The 23,175-nt window shown below is 35.8% G+C and overlaps 1 protein-coding gene across 1 annotated transcript in view; it reads left to right on the top strand.

Annotated features, from left to right (window-relative positions):
• Nucleotides 1-16,419, top strand: part of Npc1a (Niemann-Pick type C-1a) — a 40,505-nt gene extending 24,086 nt beyond the window's left edge. The window contains exons 8-12 of the mRNA XM_064695339.1: nucleotides 2,908-3,227; nucleotides 3,425-3,715; nucleotides 7,004-8,393; nucleotides 14,214-15,080; nucleotides 16,056-16,419. Of these exons, the coding sequence (XP_064551409.1) occupies nucleotides 2,908-3,227; nucleotides 3,425-3,715; nucleotides 7,004-8,393; nucleotides 14,214-15,080; nucleotides 16,056-16,135 (2,948 nt within the window). The 3' untranslated portion in view covers nucleotides 16,136-16,419. The remainder of the gene's footprint in view (nucleotides 1-2,907; nucleotides 3,228-3,424; nucleotides 3,716-7,003; nucleotides 8,394-14,213; nucleotides 15,081-16,055) is intronic.
• Nucleotides 16,420-23,175: the final 6,756 nt, after the last annotated feature.

The following is a 23,175-nucleotide window of genomic DNA, read 5'->3' on the forward strand; positions in this document are numbered from 1 at the left end:
CATATGGCGCAAGAAAACTAACAAAATTAATTTCGTCGGCAGCAAAAGCCACTGCAGTGAATAATAACACATATATACTTATTAAGATGTACTCATGTATGCATGATTCACACATACAAACATAGGTGCCATTGGCTGAGACAATAAGTTCTCTCTAGTATACACTTTGCAGAAATAAAAGTAAAAGCGGGGTTATTGTAGTAAAGAAGTTATTGAACAAGGTGGGCTATGCCGAAAAAAAAAGTATTTTCAATCTGTGTTTAGCAATCGTAGGTAATAAATCGTTCATAAATAGCATGAAATAAGCTAAAGTACTGAGTATCGTTCGTAAGTACAAAGCTCCTTCGCTCAATTCACTTTTAAACACTTCAAAACTACGTAGCAACGCAGAGCATCATCGGCTAGCTTGCTGAAGGCGGCTTCCTTTATCGTGTCAGCACTAACATACTGCGTTAAAGTTAAAAAATTGCATAGGATTATGTAAAAATTGAGGGCGATAGCCATCGTAGTAGTAGTCCTTATAGCGAATACGTTTAATATGTGAACTGCATAGTGGGCGAGATCAAAGTGATTTCCCGATATCTTGGTTTCCGATTTTTTAATCAGATTAGTTACCCTGAAAACCAGGGACGCATATCAGACCTTGCTGGGTAATCAATCAGTTGGAACCCATTGATTTGCAGAATTAAATCATTGAGCTTAGAAGAATCAGCCCTACGAAAACACGTATACCACTTAGGTATAGTCCGATCTCGGTAAAGCAAGTGGCCCTGTGCCATTCCCTTGTTTGGTTTTGCATGTGCATGTAGTCGAATAACCTACGATAACCTTGTAGTTCGTTCACGCCAATTACCAAACCTGTGGTACGAACAGAACTCGATAAAGCGGACAATCTGCTTAAGGACACTCCAAGACAACATATTAGCGTCTACACATCGGTATTACATATGCCAGCTTAAAAGGACATCATGCTAGCCAGCTAGCAGACAAATAATAAACTTAAAAAGCTAACAAGGGAACCTAGTTTCCACTCAACATGGAAATGTTGTTGATTTTGCATCGACGGTAGAACGAGGCTAGGCATCCTGAAGTAATTCGGATTGGATGCTGGTAGCACGGTGTGAACAGCAGAAATTACACAAAGTTGCAGTGCTTAAGCTAGTTGATTTTGAGTTACTCGTGGGGGTCGCAGTCGAGAGCCCAAGGCCGAAGATCTCTTGATCTTCAGCTGCAGACGAGCACGAATCGACCTTTAGGCCACCAATTAGCTATAGGAAAATATTTAAGTTTACTTTGTCAATTAAGTATCTATTATTCCTAGACATTATTAAATAAAAAATATAAATTTAACACGAACTAACTAAATCCAACGACAAACCGGTACACAATGCTCCGAAAAAAAAGGCGACTATTATCCTTATTATCATTATACAATCGGCAGTCAGTCAAATAGGGTGACCTCATAGACTTGCGACTCGCCTGCCGTATAGAGCGAAAAGCTCCCTCCCTTGAACCGCAATCACGCCTTAACTAACTAACCTAACCTATGTCTAGCGGATGGATCTCGGCTAGAAGTCAACCAGCGATTAATTATACGTACGTGCAGAGCACTTGATAGTGCCCCAAAAGGCTCAATCCAGTAAGAGCGACTCTATCTGCCACCTATAATGTGTATAAGCACTGTGCTGACCCAGTATTTTACAGGGAGGTTTCTCGGCTAGTGTGCAACGATGTATTGGACGCACTAGCCAGAAAGGTATCCAGCTAGCCTTACTATTCTATGTACGTCTGTTAATCTCTATATATAAAACTGTTTGTCCTGACTGACTGACTGATTGGTGATCAACGCACAGCCCAAAACCGTAAGAGCTAGGAAGCTGAAATTTTCAATGTAGTTACCTTATGTGATGTAGGTGCACGTTAAGACGGGGTTTCGGGAAATTCCACCCGCAAATGTGGAAAAATCGCGAAAAACGTTTGCATGTAACTTTTTTGTTTACCATCCGATCGGCCCCAAACTCATTTTCAAAGATCTATGTTCGAATTCATTTGTGGTGTGTTTTACACTTTTTGAAAAATCCATCCCTCCTTGGTGCAAATGGGGGTTGAAGATTTGGTGGATGACGTTTTGTGTTCAAATTCATTTCCAGTGATCTATATGAAAAATCATTTGAGACGTGTTTCTCACTTTTCGCAGAATTCAAACTTCTTCGGTGGAAAATGCATTTCAAAGATTTTTTTGATGAATTTTCAGTTTTTTCCGATTCGCATAAAAGTTGTTTGATTCCCGTCCGATCAGTTTCAAAATCATTTTTAAAGCTTTTTTTAACATAGATTTTATACCCGCTAGTTAAATATATGTAGCTAGAGACTCTAAAAGTCGGTGATGCATTCTTAGAAACAACTCAGTCAGACCAAACGACTTATAGGTGGCTGTGATACGAAAATAACAGCCGAGTGTCCGAACATGAGAAACAACTCCCTTTGGATCATCTCAGGTTTATGTATTTCATTTCATTATTCGCAAGCAGACTTCACAGTTACAAACCGGCAGATGCACTCTTTAGCCTCTGTCACCTTAAGATGTAGCAATATATTGAAACGGTCTCTTTACTTGCACCACAGTTTCTAAAACTGCCTTGTCTAAAGTCCTTGAAAAATTATATTTCCCCGTTGGCAGAACAGGTCGTCTCCGGCTTGGTTTGCAGCCGGTTAACCGAGAGAAGAAATATTGGGCTGGCGCAGTGGATGTGATTGTGTGTGAATTTGTATTTATTTAAATAACACGAATTTATGTCTGGACAATTCAGCTTTGTCTACAGGCTAGCGCATAGTTGAAACACTCTCGATGAGATCCCTTTCAATTGATTGTGTAATAATATATCGAACAAAAATTGTTTATTTTAGATGAAGATTTTCACGTTGGCAATGAAGAAGTAACCGACGATTCTATGTACAGACAACAGCCAAGATATTTTGAAAAGCTTGGTGCGCGCACAGAACTTTTCTTGGAAAACATATTTACGAAATGGGGTACATTTTTTGCAACGTATCCATGGATCACTTTGTTTGCATGTGCAAGCGTTGTGGGGATGTTGGGCTATGGCATTACGTTTGTGGAGATTACTACAGATCCAGTGCAACTCTGGGCATCGCCAAGTTCGAAGTCTAGAATGGAAAGGGAATTTTTTGATTCCAAATTTGAACCCTTCTTTAGAATTGAGCAGGTAAGGTAAAATACAAAATTGATGTGTGCGTCTGCTTAAACGCATATTTTCTTGAAGCTAACGACTCTAACTTTGGTACATATGCTCATGTAACAGCATTAGGCACAGATATAGTGTCAGTTGTAACAATTGCAATGTACGGTTATATTTTACAGTAATTTTATATTTACAGAGAATCTTTTCTATTATTGTTTTAGGTTATAATTAAAGCTGTAAATCTGCCATACATTGTACATAATACGTCGAACGGACCAATAAAATTTGGTCCAATATTTGGAAGGGATTTTCTATCTGATGTATTGGATCTACAGGAGAAAATACAAAATATCAACGCAAATGGAACATTTTTAAACAATATATGCTATGCTCCCCTAAAAGAAGATAATAGTCATGTAAAAGCTTCTGATTGCGTTATTCAATCTATTTGGGGCTATTTTCATGATGATATAGACCGACTTGATGATAATGATGAAGATAATGGATTTAATGTAAGTATTATAGATACGAATCTCTATTTTAAACGCAAAACTATATACAACAATTAAATATTTAGGGCAGTCGTTGTAGTCAGCAATATAAATATATGTTAAATAGGTAATTCTTGTGCGTAGCACACATAGTCTAGATTAAGATGGTAGAATGCGCCGTTTGAGTTATACTAACTATCATGAAAATCATAATACATTAATGTACTAAACCAACGTCTTAATCACAACACCAAGCACAAAAGCTTCAGCCACAACAGCAATGGCTGCTATCACTAACCAAACAACATATAGATGGGACATGCAGTACATTGAACGTGGACATTCAAAATTTTTGATGTCTGGTCCAAAGTCGTGACATGCTTAGACAGCAAGAGAGTAAGAAATACATATGATTTGTGTGGTAGAACGGCATCGGTGTCTTTTTATTCGCTCACACTACAGGAAACTGCTTTGGCTTGCGCTCATTCATATTATTTGCCCGATAGAAAGGCATCGCTCAGTGCTCTCTCATTATTTCTAGATATCGTGTGAATGAATGTGTGTGTATGTGTCCGCACAAGCAACAATACGACAAATTCCTTTTGATGGGACGAGTAATATGAAATAACGAAAGGGTTTGGCACGTCGATGCGAAATTCTTGAATTTTTGCTCGTTATTGTTGACAAGGGTACCTAAACGTTGGCATGTGTGCATTTGAATTTTTTTGCGATTTCTGATTTTCGACCTCTACTCACACACACACACACAAATGTGTGTGAATAAGCCGATCATGGGCGCAAGAGAAAATTTCATTATTGCCACGCGTCTGACGCGCTTCATCCTTTTTTTATGATTTCCGGTTTGAATTGATAAATGAATTGATAATAAATTATTACGTGCAGCAGCCCGTTGGGCCGAAAGGGTGAACGCTTGGCAAGCATCTGCACTTGCATATGTAGGTCAAGTGACATCACTTAAATAATTTTATGATCAGCGGAAATTTGTGCAAAAACTAAAATCTTTAGAATATTCAAATACACCAATTACAAAAGAGGAGCGATTATATATACTATTAACTATTGACTTATAATATTTAGCCTCTTCACTTAATTTATTTAAGCCAAACCTGAAATCATAAAAAAATGTGTTGTTTGGTTAGTGCTGCTATCAAGACCCAGCTGCATATTAAATATTAGTATTTGTTCAGTGCTTTAAATGGGAATAGCATTCGCATCTGGATTGCATAGTCAGCACGTTTGCCGAAATACGAGCAACCGTTAAGGGGGGCCGATCATAATACTTTTGATAGTGCCACTGAATCGCACTTAATTTTTAAATATATCCGTTGATGCCAAGAGATATAATTTTGATTCAATGAAGTCTTTCATCTCCTCTTAAAAGAAATAACGTAATTCTATGAAATTATTTTCTGTTCAAATTTTTGTAACTATGTAAGTTTTATGTTTTATGTTTTGTAAGTTTTATGTATTGTCATATTATTTAATATTAGTATAAGGAAAAATATTTTGTTGTGTTTTTATACCATGAACTCATTAAAAATGGTTAAAAAGGGTATAATTTATTTGTGCAAATGTATGTAACAGACAGAAGGAAGCATCTCCAACCCCATAAAGTATATATATTCTTAATCAGCATCAATAGTGGAGTCGTTCTAGCCAGTCACATTCCACAAGATTGCTTTCTCGTAAAAACACTATGCTAAGATCCTTTAGCCATGTCCGTCTGTCTGCTCGTTCATACGTCCGGCCGTATGTATGAACACAAGAAGCTCAGAACCAATAAGAGCTAAAGACTTGAAACCTGGAGCGTAGGTCGTACTTAAGAATGCCCGCGCCGTTCGAGTTTGTTTCCGATAGTCAATGGCTTGCCCAATCGATAAAAATCGAGACCAAAATCCATTTTTTTAGGCAAATCTCTCAGATTTTTCGAGTCCTATTGAGGTCACGTTCTTTTTTAATTGAAAATTTATCATTGCTAAAGCAAACGAGCTAATAGTGCGAGCTGCATCTGGTGCATTTCTCCCGGACAGAGCTCTTTACTGAAACATATTTGAAACATTAAATAAAATTGTTTGTTTTTTTTTATAGAAATCAATTTATATCAACGAAACACTTAGCCTTTTGCATCAGCATAATCGCTAATATAGCTGTTCCCGCTCAATCGTTAAGTAAAATCAATCGGCCAAATTTCTACCCTTTGCATCAGATTAACCGCTAACAGAACCCCAGTAACATAATCGATTATTTGGTCAGATAATTCGATAGGGTAACTACGTGCAAGATCGTGCCGGTCGCTACGTTGCCTTGATATACCCATATTCGTGAATCTAATGATTTGGTGGTGCCATCATTTAAGATCATTACTGATAACAAATAAGAGTACTCTAATCGGGACTTACCGACTAATAAAGACTTCCCTGCACCCTGCGCCGAGCTGCTTTCACAAGCATTCTATCAACCTTCTACACAAACATACACGAAGCACAAACGATGTTTGCTGAACACTGCGCCCGCGCTGTTATTAATCTTAGCCTAGCCCCAAACTATGGAAAATGTTTTCGTGATATACTTTGCTGTTATTGTTTGTTCTTTATGAAATGGTTAATAAGTAACTATATTCAAATGTGTTTAACTAATACAATCCAATAATATACCTCCAAAAGTTAATTTTTCAAATATTCTTCGTGGGGATGTATTCAAAAACTCTGAGATATGCTCGATCCCAGGATTTTTTCTTTTTAATTGGCTCTTACATCTTCTAAGATCGTCATGTTCATACACACAAGTAGACTCGGGTATTGGCTAAGAATATATAAGTTAAAACTATTACCCAACAACATAATTGGCGTGTTGCGATGCACCATTAGCGGCTTTTGCGGGCTTCAACGGAAGTAATGTTTCGGACATTTTAGACTGGTACTCAACACCATTTACAAGGCACAGTTTCAGCCAGCTTACATTATAAGTGGTTCTGTCCAGTAGAGTTAGTTGAATTTAACCAGTCGGTAAGCCAGTGTTGCATGACCTTGCATAAGACCTTTATTTCATATTTACTCATTTTCAATGGGTTCAGAGTATAACAAGGTCTATAAATCTGACTATCAGATAATGTACTTATTACTAAGCTGACCTAACAGCAGTCGAACTTCCTTCTAAATGTCGCCAATATCGTGGAATTCTATATGCTTGCAAGGTTATCTTTAATCTTCGGTACCCCGAAGATCACTATTCTTATTGTTTGCATTCTTATAACGTATAATTTGGTATTATCTATTTAATTTATTTCAGGTTACCTATTTGGATGAAATGTATCAGTGCATCAGTAACCCATATTTATGTTTAGCTCTTTACGGAGGGCCAGTAGATCCAGCGATTGCGTTAGGCGGGTTTTTGAAGCCTGGAGAACAACTTACAGGGACTACAAAATATGAGCAGGCTGATGCTTTAATTTTAACATTTTTAGTTAAAAACCACCATGACAAAAGGAAATTAGTACATGCATTAGAATGGGAAAAATCCTTTGTTGAGTTTATGCTAAACTATATAGAAAATAACAAAAGTGACTCAATGGATATAGCATTCACAACTGAGCGGTCTATTGAGGATGAATTAAATAGAGAGTCTCAGTCGGACGTATTAACCGTTTTAGTTTCATATATTATTATGTTTATTTATATTGCTATATCCCTTGGACATGTACAAGAACTAAAAAGATCACTCATTGACAGTAAAATTACATTAGGTATTGGCGGTGTTATCATAGTCTTAGCGTCAGTAGTCTCTTCTATAGGTATTTTCGGATATATTGGGGTACCAGCAACTTTAATTATTGTGGAAGTAATACCATTTTTAGTCCTGGCAGTTGGAGTTGACAATATTTTTATTCTAGTTCAGACTTTCCAAAGAGATCAGCGTAGAACTGATGAAACGATAGAACAGCAAGTGGGGCGGGTTCTCGGACGAGTAGGCCCAAGTATGTTATTAACATCTGTAAGTGAGAGCTGTTGTTTTTTTCTTGGTAGCTTATCTGATATGCCTGCAGTAAAAGCTTTTGCGCTGTACGCTGGTGCTGCTTTACTAATAGATTTTATATTACAAATAACCTGTTTTATCGGATTGTTCACGCTTGACATAAAACGAAAAGAAGAAAATCGTTTAGATATTTGCTGTTTTATAAAATGTAAAAAGTCAGATATAATTCACAATAATGAGGGGCTTTTATATAAATTTTTTAAAAGTGTCTACGTTCCATTTCTCATGAAAAAGGCTGTTAGAGTAACTGTAATGATTTTATCTTTTGGATGTCTTTGTGCTAGTATTGCCTTTGTTCCAAAAATCGATATCGGACTTGATCAAGAATTGGCAATGCCTGAAGATAGTTTTGTTTTACATTATTTTAAGTCTTTAAACGAAAATCTTAATATTGGCCCCCCAGTATATTTTGTACTAAAGGGAGATATAAATTATTCAAATAGTTCTAATCAGAATTTAGTATGTTCAGGACGATATTGCAATGATGACAGTGTTTTAACGCAAATCTACTTAGCTAGCCGACGATCAAACTTAACTTACATTGCTCGCCCTGCATCCAGTTGGATTGACGATTACTTTGATTGGGCTTTGTCATCAAGTTGTTGCAAGTATAATCCGAAGAATGGCAGCTTCTGTCCTCATCAAGGTAAGAATATTTTAATACTCGTTATTCTGGGCAGACAGTAACCGGCGATGTCCAGTCTTATTTAATAATTTTATTGGGCAAGTAGCTAACACAAAAGCTTTACTTGCTAAAATGGAGCAACAATTCTAAAAGAGATCAAAATATATGTATACAAATATTTGTCGAATTGCGCCAAAACGATCCAAAATGAAACTTTTTTTCCAAGTCAACCAGCCGCAACATGTTGAACATTTTTATATCCTATACTTAATCTGAATCGACTTATTCTTACAAAAATAAATGAAAATAAACTAAGACGCTCAAGTAGGTAGTTCCAGACTAGGGGATGCCCTCAACCGTCTTCTACCAACACCAAATGCATAACGCGTTAAGAGCTTTAGCAGTAATAAAAATAAATTAAAAAAAAAAGTTCCTTCGAGCTCGTAACAGACCAAAGTTCTTGCCACCGTCTATACTAAACAGGCAAACCAACATCCAATCGCTACTGTAAAAAAACTAATTAAATACAAGCACATACACACAGCACAGATAATTGCAATACTGTTGATAGAATTCAATAAAGATGCGCGTGATAGTGTGTGTGTACATGTATAAAGAAATTCGTGCAATTTGCGCTAGCTGCTATTACGTGACCAGCCAAAACACGTTTTCTTTAATAACACATAAAATAATGATAGCGGGGTGGTGGCGATAGCTATAAAGTTAAAGATACCTGATATGTAAATACTATTCTAGAAGCAACATGTCAAGTTTGTCAAAAACCTAAGAGATTTGCTCAAAAAACAGGATTTCGAAATCGATTATGATCGATTACTTGAAAACTGGGCAAGCTATCGATTATCGGAAGCAAAATGATATTTCGCGGGCACCAAATTTTGAGTATATACGTCTTATAGGTTATGTGATGATTGCGTTCATACTTACGGACAAACGCACATGGCTAGATCGACTCGGCTATTGATGTTGATGAAGAATGTATATACTTTATGGGGTCGGGGATGTTTCCTCTGCTTGTTACATATTGCAAATATCTTATACCCCTTTTATCCATTTTTAATGGACTCAGGGTATAACAAGTAAGAGGCTCTAGTCGGGAGCTCCCGACTAGGGGATACCCTGAACCCTCTTTTACCAACACTAAATGCAGCTCGCGCTACGAGCTCGTTTGCCTTAGCAGTAATAAGATGTACTATCGAAAATTTCATTAAGATCGGTTAGGAAACACAAAAGTTATATGTTCTGGTTGCGCATGTGTCAGCGAAAGCTATCAGGAGCATTGCAATTGCGATTGTTGATTTTATGCGCAAATTCCAAGAAATTCTGTATGCATGTACACACACACACATTCATGCGCGTCTGCTTTGAATTCTATCAAGAGCATTGCAACTGCGATTGTTGAATATCTGTGCTGTTATTTTAATTTGATTTTTTTCTCGTTAAGACTCAATTATTGGTGTGGATGTTGAGTAGAGGCGGCGGCAAGTAGTGTGGTCTGTCACGAGCTCGAGACCTATTGAGGGATATATTTTTTTTATACCCTGAACCCATAAAAAATGGTTAAAAGCCACTACGTAGCAATAAATCAAATACATTTGAACTACCCACCAACTTAAACTAAATTTTTAAATCAATTGTATTTTTAAGAATATACGAATATTCTATAGCACAATAAGCTCTACTGATAATTTCATAAGGATCAGTTAAGAAACACAATGAAAACGTGTTTTGTATGGACTCGTGTTAGCGGCAGTAAGCGCAAATTGGAAGAATTTCTATATACATGTACACACACACATTCATACGCGTCTTTATTGAATTCCATTAACATATTTGCTATTGCGATTGTATTGTTTTCTGTAATGTTATTTTAATCCTTTTTTTTCAAAATGAAATGTTGCTATATCAAATAGTACAGTCGGATACGAGGGTTAGGAAACTTTTATTTTAAATTGTAATAAAGCGTGGCCTCTATATACATACCATACCAGTTACGTTTCATGGCAAAATAACTGGCCAATACTTGACAAAAGAAAGAAACTTAAAATAAATTAAGAGATTGGTTGAGAATCACAGAATTTATTAAAGAAAACGTTTTTTTAAATAAGCGAATTGAAAAAATGTCTGCACTTATACATACATTCATGCGCGTCTTTATTTAATTCTATAAACACCATTGCAATTGTGATTGTCTGTGCCTTGTGCGTGTGCTGTTATTTTAATTCGTTTTTTTTCTTTGGAAATGAATTTTTGGTATGGCTGTCGCGTAGAGGCGGTAGCTAGTAGAGGGACCTTTTTTATACCCTGAACCCATTGAAAATGGGTAAAAAGGGTAGTATGTATTTGTGCAAATGTATGTAACAGGCAGAAGGAAGCATCTCCGACTTCATAAAGTATATATAATCTTGATCAGCATCAACAGCCGACTATCTAGCCTTATCTGTCTGTCTGTCCGTCCGTCCGACTTCCCGTTCGTTTGTATGTATGAATGCATGGATCTCAGAACCTATAGCTAGAGACTTGAAATTTTAGCTGTAGCCTCCTAGTGCCCGCGCAGATCGAGTTTGTTTCCGATATTCGATAACTTGCCCCGTTTCCAAGTTATCGATAAAAATCAATATCGAAATCCTGTTTTTGGTAAATAATATGAGCTAGAGTCACCAAACTTGACATGTAGCTTCTAGAATAGTATATATATATCAAGTATTTCATTTTATACCTATCACCTGTTGGAAGAAGAGGGGTCAGGGTATACCCTAGTCGGGAGCTCCCAACTAGAACCTCTTGTTTACATTTTACGGTTGCCCCTAGTCGAAAATTCTCAACTGAAACCTCTTAATTGTTTAATCTTAACCCCTTAACACATATTTTAAAGGTGTTTAAAAGATTTTATATTGCCTTGAACAACTTGTTGTAAACGATAATAAGATTATTTTTCCTCCGTTGTTTGTAATACCAAATGCATTTGACCCTTCACCAGCCAAAGAATGCTATCGTAATATGAAGTGAACATCCCAGAGTTTAATGTGTAGAACAAACACTTTAAAGGCTCTTTTTAGCTCCGTTGAAAAAAATATTCAATAAAAAGATCAAAGTTATCATGGAGTCTGGACAATTGACCAGGCTATCCAAGTTTGTAAATAGTTACACAGAAGCAACTGGATAATTAGATATTGTTGTTGACTGTAACAGCTTGATTACTATCGCGGCGGCTATAACGGCAATCGCTGTAGAGTTAAATGTTTAAATTTAACCTCAGTGTTATTATATTTACATATAAATATTAAATGGTTTAGCATTTTTAAATAATAATCAATACATCATGTCATAAGTTTTACTTGTAGATACGGGATCTGAGATATCATTTTCAAAAATTAATAAAACAAATGCCAATAAGTCTAACAGGCAATAGGCAATAAAATTTGCACAATCAGTTACTTTTCCGCGGCAGCACTACCGGCCAGCAGAACTTAAGAGTTCAGTGATATTTTCGGCCTTGAAATTGGTCATTACGACGGAACAGTTTTTTGAGCAAAAACTAAGACTAGGTGATAAAACATTAGTCTACATAAAATTTATCGCATACCAGAAGACCAATCAGAAATGAACAAACAGATTGACAGATTGAAAAACTGATAAATGATGGAATCGTAAAACCATAGCTGTAGAAATATAAAATTTCCATTCGTTAGTAGTAGAATATTGCCAAATCAATAAAAACAGTAGCAGTAAAATTGTTTCTTCCAGGAATAGAAATATTCTTGAACAATCAGGCCACCCCCATCATAAGATTAATCTTGACAAGAAGTCAAGTAACGTCATTTTTGTTTGCTGTAAGGCTTTACTTTGAAGCGTCTGGACCCGTTTGCGGTTCGACATCGCAGCAGATATGGATTTCATATCTCTATGACAGCGTTGTTTACTGCCCTCTTACACTGCAGGGGGAGTTTATATCTATTGCACGACATGAAGACAGTTAACTGGATGTGCAGCCTAAATTTCAATCGCTTATCCAGGGTGTCGCCCAGATACTTTGCCTCTTGATCCGTCTGCATAACTTCGTCCTCAAGTCATACTAGTGGCACCTCACCCCTGCGTAGGTCGTAACACACATTTTTCGTCAGTGCGCCTTTGGGGCTGATATTGCGATCGCTCCACAGGCAGTTCCGCACAAATCACCGTCAATTACCACTTTAGGTCCAAAGAATTGAAAATTACGTTTAAGCTGTTGAGCTCTAACATTGGACTGGTATACTCGGTATACAACCGAGCCCACCTCGGAGACGGTTAAGGCAGTATTTACACTCACCGTAGAGAGCTGGCACGAGCAGCCGATTTGCATGTCCGTAGGTATCAGCGCGTCCTTCTAGTGCCCGCGCAGTACAAGTTAGTTTCTGATAATCGCTAACATGCCCCGTTTCCAAGCTATCGATAAAAATCTATACCAAAATCAAGTTATTTAAGAAAATCAATTAGGTTTTAACAGCTAGTGTCATCAAACTTTACATGTAGCCGTTAGAATAGTATATATGCATCAAGTATCTTTCATTTTAAAGATTATGTTTTTGAGAAAAACGGAAAACGTTTATATTAAAACACATTAGATATATAGTTCATAGTTGTTGTTCATCCACCAAACTCCAAGATTCAAAATGCACGAGAATTCACTGGGCGAAATACGTTGTTTCCAAAAATTAGTTCTGTAGTCGATCGGCTTTAAACTATTTTTCAAATATTTATTCAAAGTATAAATGTAGAGTCCTTTATGGTACGGGTACAGTAAAATTCCCGCAATCAGGCTAAATTATAAACCACAAATCTTGGACCGGGCAATACCGGGAAATTTAAACTAGCTTATGGTATATGATTCTTCTCTTATTGTGAACCTAGGCAGTGGATTTAGACGGGCCTGTAGCTCAGCTAAGATAAGGCTGGGCAAAATTTAGTTGTCCCTTCGGCAGGGGAGTGGGATTTCATGGATTTTTTTAAATGTGTACATTAGTATTTAATATGTTGTAGTTGGTAAGGTTTGCAGTATAATTGGTACACCGTCCTATTGAGAATAGTTCGTGAGGCGTGCTGTCACAAAAGCCAGTAAAAAAGGATACAATTTAAAGATCTAGAATTATGAATATATACAAGGCAGCATAAAATTTTTCGTATAATTAGCTTTAACCTTTTCGTCCGAACATAAGGGGTAAGCTTGTTCCCTAGCCTCCTGTCGCATTTTACTAATCGAACTTTTCCCCTACCTCAAAAACCTTTTGCTACCTGTCCCGATTAACCCTTTGATTTTGCTAGCTACTGCTTGCTAGATAATAGAGGTCGGGTCGTGGAGTGCACTGATTTAATGTACTCCGCCGTAGCCTGAAGGATAAGGTCGGTCGTTGTCTCGACTCCCCTTTGGAGCTTGATACATGTCGTATTTTATTCATAGACGAGTGGTATGAAATTGTGTCGGATTTTATGCGGGCTTATTGTCACAGTACACCTGCTAACCATACGAAAAGGAGTTAATCATTACCATGACTGGCGTCTTCTCATCCATAATGGCACACCAAGCTATGGAGGGCGTTATCGCCAACTTAGTGAATTTATCAATGCATGTAAAAAAAAATTTCTTGTCGGCCGAAAAACCTCAATATGAATGCCACTTCTCTGTTTACCATCGGATTTGATTCAGAGTATTTCTTAAAATTTATTTAAAAAAAATTGTTATACATAAGAAAGGACGGGTAATACCCGCAATATGTATACATTTAGTTAGAAAACAGCTGTGTCAACTAAATAAACTAATATCAAATTCTATTGTTTTCATTTTAGATACTTCCTGCTCAGCCTGCATAATTCAGAAAAATGATTTGCAGCGGCCAGATGAACATGATTTTGGGAAATATCTACCGTTCTTCTTAAAGGATAATCCAGATGATTCATGTGTTAAAGCAGGCCACGCTGCCTACAGCGGAGCTGTTCGCTATAACTGCGCCCAAAAAACATTAAATGTAGACTCTTCATATTTTATGTCATATCATTCAATTTTGAAATCATCGAGGGACTATTTCCAGGCATTAGAAGCAGCTAGAAAGATATCTGCTAACATTACGCAAATGTTAAGATATAACCTTATATCAAACGGACTACCATTGGACTTAGCTATGCAAGTCGAAGTATTTCCCTATTCAGTATTTTATGTTTTTTATGAACAATATTTAACTATGTGGTCAGATACATTGCAAAGTATAGGAATTTCAATACTTTCCATTTTTATTGTAACATTCATTTTAATGGGGTTTGATATACATTCCGCTCTTGTTGTAATTATCACTATAACAATGATAATAGTAAACCTTGGGGGTCTCATGTACTACTGGAATATATCTCTCAATGCTGTGTCCTTGGTCAATATTGTGATGGCCATAGGAATATCTGTAGAGTTTTGTTCACATCTTGTGCACAGTTTTTCACTCTCAAAAGAAATTAATCAAGTGAACAGAGCTGCCGATTGCTTAACAAAAATGGGTAGTTCCATATTTTCAGGTATAACGCTTACTAAATTTGCGGGAATATTAGTTTTAGCTTTTGCGAAAAGCCAAATTTTCCAAGTATTTTATTTTAGAATGTACTTCGGTATCGTGGTTATCGGCGCAACACATGGTTTAATCTTTTTGCCTGTTCTGCTTAGTTATATTGGTAAGTAATCCTTTTATATTATATTTTTAGTGTATATGTTTTAAAAAAATCGAATATAAACTTGTCGTTTGTATATCCATGTAGAGCGTATTATTTTCTCAGACCCCAGAAAATATACATATTCTTCATCAGAATCAACCTACGTGTTGATTAAGCTAAGTATGTCCGTATTTGTTCGTATGTTTCTATGCAAACTATTCTCTCAGTTTTAAAGCTATTGGAATGGCGCCTTGTAACGCGGTGTAACGGCTGCCTCCTAATTCCTTATGCGCAGTTCCACAACGCAAAACATTGGCCTTGATTAGGGTATATTGTAAATAAATATAAACCTTCGTTAATCGGAGTTAGCCAATTTGAACTCAGCCAAATCAGTCAGATGCCGTGAACGCAGCGGCAACGTAATACTAGATTTCGTCTTACGATTGCTTAAATTAAAGGTTTAAAATGTGCCTGATTTCGTCGGACTTATGGTCTTTTATTTATTAATTCTTTAGTTTATATAAAATTATTCATTTCAAATACTGCTTTGAGTTTTTGATGTGTGAGTTGATTTAACGAACTAGTTTAATCTGGAAGCTAACGAAGCCTCTGTCCAATATCGAAGCGGCACTGTGCACATCGATTTCGCAAGCTTGATATTGTTATATCTGCGAAAATGCAGATTTAGTGGCTTTAGCAGCGTTTGGGGGGAACCAATGGTGGCTTTTAGTTCCGCTGGTTCCCCAAAAGTATTTTTATACCTTTGCCTGATACCGGTAATGCTACGTGCGGGAACCCAAACTAGGGAAGCTTATGCACGACAATTGCATTATGCAATCTTTTTTTAACAAAACACATATATAATGTTATTTTTGCACAAATATGAAAAATGTTTATTGGAAAAATTAAAAAATAAACCTATATATAATAAATATTTGAGATAACTCAAAAGCATTATATAAAAACTAATTTAAATATTAAATTTTTAATTTTCAGGTGCGCCAAATAATACTAGGCTCGAATCTCACAGCCATGATACCGGTGAGCAGGAAACTTCGTTATCTAGGGCAAGATAATTTTTTTATTTAGTGTTTAATATTAAAAGTAAATAGCAAAATCTTCGAAATCTCTAGCATGGGCTCCATTTGGGCTGCTCTTTCACAAGTTTTTTTGTTGGATGTATTTGTAACAACACTGAAATAATATTTTTTTCGTGAAAACAGTATATGTAAACTGGCTATGGTGTGATAAATTTTAATCGATATTTTATGTACACATATGTAAATGCATACCCCGCTTATAAAAACATGAAAAACTGTATGTATTTCGATTTTTGAATAAAGTTTACAATGTACAGTAATATTGAGTCTGATATTTTTATTATACCCTAAAACAATTATAAATTGTTAAAAAGGTTAATAGTGATATAGTCGTGTAGATATAGCCATGTCTGCCTGACTGCTTGTTTACCCGTTTGTAAGAAAATGTCAACCTGAATAATTGTAAGAGCCAAAGACTTTAAATATGAAAACGAGGTGGAAGCTAACAAGTTTTTTCTCTAAAAACACACTTTCATGCCAGATTTTAGCCTCAAAAATTTCAAAAATATATATCAAAAACAGCAAAATTAATTAAGATCGCGTTTTTCATGTGTGTGGAGTCGGAGTGGAATTGTGAGAAAAATATGCACATCCGCAGCATAAAATATGTCATGGACAAAAGTATTAACAACTGTAGTGTTGTCAACGAAAAAGTAAAAATTTAAAATTGCGATCTTATTATTTTATTTAAATATATGTTTTGTATGTTTTCTTATATATCTAACTTATTTAACCGCCAAAACCAAAAATTTGCCCATTTTGATAGGAACAAAAGTATTGGCAAAAACTAAAATAATTATCTTAAAATGTAAAAAAAGAAAGCAAGATATAAAAATTTTCGGAAAACATTTGGTTCAATTTTGGGCCATTCTTCCATTGATGCGTTTCTGAGATCAACCTTTGCAAACCTAGGCGACTCCATGAAGTACAGCAAAAATAATGTTAAGTTGTTCCGAGGTAGTTTAGCTAAGCAAAATCTTTGGCTCCCATTATTTAAATAAGAGGAATTCTGAAACACAATGGTTCTAGTAAATAACATTCGGCTTCATTTAGGAGAAAGAAGTACTGCACAATTCAATGTTGTTAGGCTCTGGAGAGTAGGAAAATTTTCAAGAGACAATATAAAAAAAAAAGTAACAGACACTAGTCGAAAATTCCCAATTATGGGATACCCTGAACCCTCTACTACCAACACCAAATGCATAAGGTGCTACGTGCTAGAAATAAGTTAAAATAAAAAAAAAGAAATTATATAAAAAAAAAAAGGACTCGAACCCGTAATGAACCGAACAACGTGCCATCGCCTCTACTCGACAGACAAACCATCAAATGAATCAAAAAAGAATAAAAATAGCAAAACGTTTTCACACAGCACTGAATACAATACAATCGCGATTGCAAGCCTGAATTTGGAAATCAATAAAGATGCGCAATATAAGCACACGTTTTCTTCAATAACTTTTGTGTTTCTTAACGTATCGTGATGAAATTATCAGCACTAGATCTTATTGCTTTTAAATTGTGGCTTAAATTGGTGGGTCCAACTAGTCACTAGTGGGTCACTAGTTTTTATATTAACCGACATTTTTGTGATCATACTAAATGATAAACTTATACATATATTGTTGCAGGGACTTCCTAAAAATGTAATTGTTATTAACCGTTTAGCATAGACTATCGACATGTAATAATAACTTTGTATAGATCAGTCTGTCTGTTTTTGGCAGTACATATCTCGGAACTGGTTGCATTAGATCACAATATCCTATAGAAACTACAAAATGTATTGAAAAATTAAATATTAAAGATGTCTAGAATAAATAATAATTTAGTTAGTTAATTTAATCTAGTTAGACTAATTTATAAAACTCTGGGAAGTTAATATAAGCTGGCATGGGAACATTCAATCAAAGATCAAGTTCTTTTAAAAGAAATTCGGTTGATTTAGACAAACTTAAACAACCATGCTCCGTATTTTAAGTACGATGCAATTAAGACGTTCGTTACGGACTTGAGTACTGAATACAAGCTTTTCTTAGTTATTGACCTGTGCAAATATTTAATGATAATTAATAAGGGTATATTCGGCATGATGAAGATTTAATACCCCTGTAGATATTTCGACATATGTCAAAATAGTGAAGCTCGTAAATGCTGCGTTTCATGAAAATATCTTACACCGATGTTTCCTATATTTGCTATATAATATTACTATATTATTTTGATAAGACTTGGCACATAACATACATAAGCTGCATAACTTAAAAGCATTAACTGCTTGGGTTGAGCAAGAGTTAATAAAAAAACGTTCTTTTCACTGGAACTTTATATTTGGCTAATAAATGATATAGTGGTCCGATTTAGAAAGTATATAGTGGAGCTAATAAAAGGCGAGGTTGGTCCAGATATCTTGATAAACAAAAAAATTTTCCGTACAAGAAATTGCATTTCGGCCCTATGACAGTTGTGTGCTTTACAGCAGCCTGTAACAGAAAGATAGATTTATGCAAAGTTTCCAGGCGACAGCTTTATAACTGAGAGGCTAGGTCGCATAGAAACAGGCAAACAGACGAATAATGAAAATATTAGCATAATATATTTTAAAAATAACAACAAAAAGTGCTTAAGGATAGATTAAAATTGCTTTATACCACTAACCCTACAATGCATAGATGTGCGAAACAGCCGAATAATCGAAACACGATAAATCGCAACTAGGGATCCCCAAGAGTGCGTGCGACCATTTTGTTATGCCCTGGGAGAGTAAGACTTCTGAGAGTGGCAGGCGAACGCCGGCCTCGAAAGCCGAACGATCAGTATGAAGCAGCATCTCGCTCAGCGCACAACGTTGTTGCGGCTGATGTTTTTCTTAATATCGACCATACTTTATTATATTTCAACCGATAATTAGAATTTAAAAATTTTAAACAACCAATATAGTATATAGTACAAAACAACACACATAAAATATAATAATAAACTATATTATTATAATGTTATACAATAATAAACAACTTCATAATATTTATTATTTATAATAATCAATGCTATATGGCAATCCCTTATAAATATAAACATTTATAATTACAAACTTTTGCGCTTATTTAAAGTCAACTTTATGTATAATAGCGAGGCATCAACCACTTTGAAAAAAACGCATATGCTTCGGCTGCTGATGCCGCCGGTTTAAAGATTTTTCGTTTAATGTTGCCATTTATTTCTTTTGTGCAACTCCTTGAAGTAATCTCCTTTGCAACAGAAATAAAATGGCTGAAAGCCTTGAGACGTTTCCAGCGGGTTTTTATGGATACCCCGCTCTCTTGAATTTCAGGCTCAGAAATGTATACCCGAGTATTCTGAATTGGAGAGAATGGGCTTGAGCTTAGAAAGCCTTTAGACAGCGTTTTGAAGTTCTTCACTCAAGCTTTCTATCACCCGCCTACATGAGGGAGGGTTACAGCGACAGGACTATTTTTGACGGCTGTTAGCGGAGTAATACACTAAAAGGCTTTGAAGGCTCCAACGAATAGTTTAGCCATTGTTTTCAATAAACGGATTGCGTATAAGGATGGCAATGGAACTTGGAACAATTTACTGGTGAGCATCTTTGATGCTCAATGCGTTGAGTAAGTACAATAAACCACTCTTGAGAATTGTATAGCTCAGTGCTGCTGGTGTTCTTTTGAAACTGAGTATCAGTTTTCTGGCAACGTTTAATCTCTATTTGCTCGGTAAGCGTGGAGGCACATCGCTCATAAATGAAGTAGCAATGGGAAAATTTCGCTAGCATGGCTTGTATGTCACATGTTAGACTCTGCTTGACTCTGACCATTAGACCAGCGCCCATACCCTTTATCGATATTATCCCAAAGAGCACGTACTTGGTCTAAACGTAAACTTTACTACCGAGTCTACATTTGAAAGGTCTTGTCATCAGTCTTTTTAAAAATTGTGTATAAATGACTATTTAATACAAAAATTTTGTTCTAGTATGTGTACATTCATAAATATATATGTATGTACATTTTTATTTTTGTATTTCCAAAGATATAAGATTAAACTAGAAAAAACCCATTCGCTGAATTTAAGTTAAATAAATAATTTTGTAAAATAAATTAATTTCTTTTACTAAGCTAGATTTGCAGAGTATAGGAATCTATACCTTAAAACTTACATTCTGTTCGCGCCACAAGTTAATATATATTATTTAGTAACGATGTCAGCGATATTTAGTATTTTTGCTTACATTCCTTGAAATGTTAATTGAATTGAATAACTATCGATATTGTCGATCGATGTATTGTACATTGAACTGAAATCAGTTTGTCAGTCGAGTAAAAGATTTGAAGCGGAGCTGATCGGCATTTTTGCTGGGAAGGGAATTTTTCTACTACTTATTAATTTCAACGCTCGTGGAGGACTCTAGCTTGAACATTGGCTCCGAGCAGGGACCTGAGGATAAGGTCTAAATCCGGAAGAAGCTAAACATTAAAGCTAATCGGAATTATGGTTAATTCACCAAGAGAAGAGGCTGGCGACTGCGGCGGAAACCTTGTATTGTAAGTCTGACTGCCTTGGTGAATTGAATATTTCTTGCAGGCATGATAAGTTCAATTCGATTTGTGTGAATATAAGTATTATGAATTAAAAAAGTGTCAAAAGATTGGTAGATCAGCCTTAAAAAGTGTGTGCAAATATGTCACATGTTGTATTGGCAATAAATGGCGGCAAGTATTCATACAAATGTACAGTAACATATTGAGAGTTACAGTTGTATTGTATGCATACGTACCCAAAGTATAGGAGCGCAATTCTGTGTGCTCACATGCCAACATACATACATCGCGACATAGCAGCAACCAGACTGACTTTGACTTGACATTGATTTAAAATTCCCTTTGCGTGAATTACCAGTGTTGCCCTCGGTAACAAAGGATGTGGAATTAATCGGAGGAGTGCGTTAGTATGCAAACACCCACGAAGTTGTTGTAGTTATGCTTTAAATTGATTGTGTGGTTTAAATGTTTGTTGGAATTAAAAACACTGAAGTGGACTGGTTTTGTCTTTATTTCTATATCTTATGTATAACCTGCTGTATACAAAAGTTCGCTCAACATGTTTAGCTACATGAGTCCGAGAATATGCTGTTGTAGCGGTTTCATGTGTCTAGCACTTGAATTGTCGCAGCGGTACATTCTCTTAGAACGCTTAGTGTGCAATTTAACATGAAATTTGGAATATGTTACAATAAACTGTTGCCCTTTTAAAGTAGGTAACGAGAGACGTGTGAGAGGCATGTGTTTACAAAACGTTTGAGTGGGCGACGGTTGTCGGCGGGAATGTGTATAGTTAGCTGCTTCTAGGCGACCTCGGTGGCGGTATCGACTGTGACATGCCCTGGGTGGTCGATCCGGTAACTCTTTCCCCCCTTGATTGAAGTGAAGGCCATAGGGAGGCTATGGACTGAGCGTCGGAGTCTTTTGGTTGGTTGAGTTTGATTGTCGTAGTTCTTTTTGCCATACCGAAAAGTAGTATTCCAGCGACCATCATCAGTATTATTGCGGAGTAGATAGTCTAAAGATGAGTTGAATGTTTTTTGTTTAGGTGCCAGATTTGCGTTTGGCTTTTAATGCCTTCTAATCGTAGTTTATTAAGGTCTAACTCGTCTATTGTGATATTAGTTTCCAGGTTCGGGATTTCTGGGACTGTGAAGTGGAATTGGTCTTCGATCTGATTTAAAGTGTCGTCGAAGGTTTGGTCCTCGATGCTGACTGAATAGTTGTTGTAGTGGATTATTGCTGATTGTTTGATGATGCTATCCTTCCCACAATTTGAATTGTTCTTTAGTCCAGGTGCTTTGAATATGAAAATATGCCCTTTCTCAGGTTCGAAAAATTTGTTTCTTAATGCCTATATCTCTAGTCTCACATTTACTAGTCTTGTTATTTAATAAATTTCTAAAACAATCTAAGTTAACTAAGCTTGATTCGTGTTCTTGGTAGTTACAAATGTTTATAATGTGAATTTTAGCGCAAGGTTTATTAAAATATAACAATTGGTTTTTGTTAAATGCTATAAAATGTGGCGCTATTACAAATTGTGAATTCATGATCGGGAGGGGAATAAGGTGTACTAGTTGTAAGTTATCGTGTGTTAACAAAGGTATTTTGATAGCAAATATATTGTCAATATTATTTATTATGGAGTCTAGTGATAGTATACGATATATGTGTTCGTCTGATATAATTTTAAGATTTTGATGGTACATGATTATTTGTATTCTGTCCAATTCTTCTCTATTTAGCATGAATTTAGGTATGACGTTTTATTTAGAAAAAAGCAAACTTTCTGCAATATTATTAATGTAATTAATCTAGTAATTGAATTTTCTTGTTTTCTTCGTTTATATCGTAGTAAATTCTATTTTGGTTTGATGAGATGAAATTGTTAATGGCATCTTGTTCGTTGTTAATGTGTTGTGTCAAATTATTAAATCTCACTAGCACCTCGTTATTAAAGGTTACTTGTGTTACTTTTAAATTGTTAGTAAGATCGTTGGTATTAGTTTGTGAATGTCTCAGTGTTCGTTCAATTTCGTTTGCGTCGGTTGCGTCCATATTTCCTGTAATAGCTTTAATAACTGACCCTAAGCCATTGACAATTCCCCGCTATTATCGTTTGGTGGGCATCAGGCTATTAAACCAATCTTCTAATTGTTCCCATTTTTTCAACAATGTTTTTGTTAATTCTGCTAAGTCGTTTTCGTTTTGTAGGGACAAAAGTGAGTCTTTGATTTTTTAATAGAAGTTTCGAATTCGGCGAGGTGTATTACATGTAATATCGTTATGTATGCATATGTTTTTGTTTCGCCTAAGTTCATCGTTGATACTGGTTGTTGTTCGAGTAAGGTCTCTATTTTAATGAAGTTACCGTAAGTGGCAGCTAACCTGTAGCGATATTAATGGTTCTTTACTATTGTTTTCTTCTAATAAGTCTTTTAATTTTTGTTTTATGTA

The sequence above is a fragment of the Drosophila montana genome, unplaced genomic scaffold, assembly GCF_035044405.1.
Source record: "Drosophila montana isolate Dmon_TW-CO22-7 unplaced genomic scaffold, ASM3504440v1 contig_3735_1, whole genome shotgun sequence".
In the NCBI taxonomy this organism is placed as follows: Eukaryota; Metazoa; Arthropoda; class Insecta; order Diptera; family Drosophilidae; genus Drosophila; species Drosophila montana.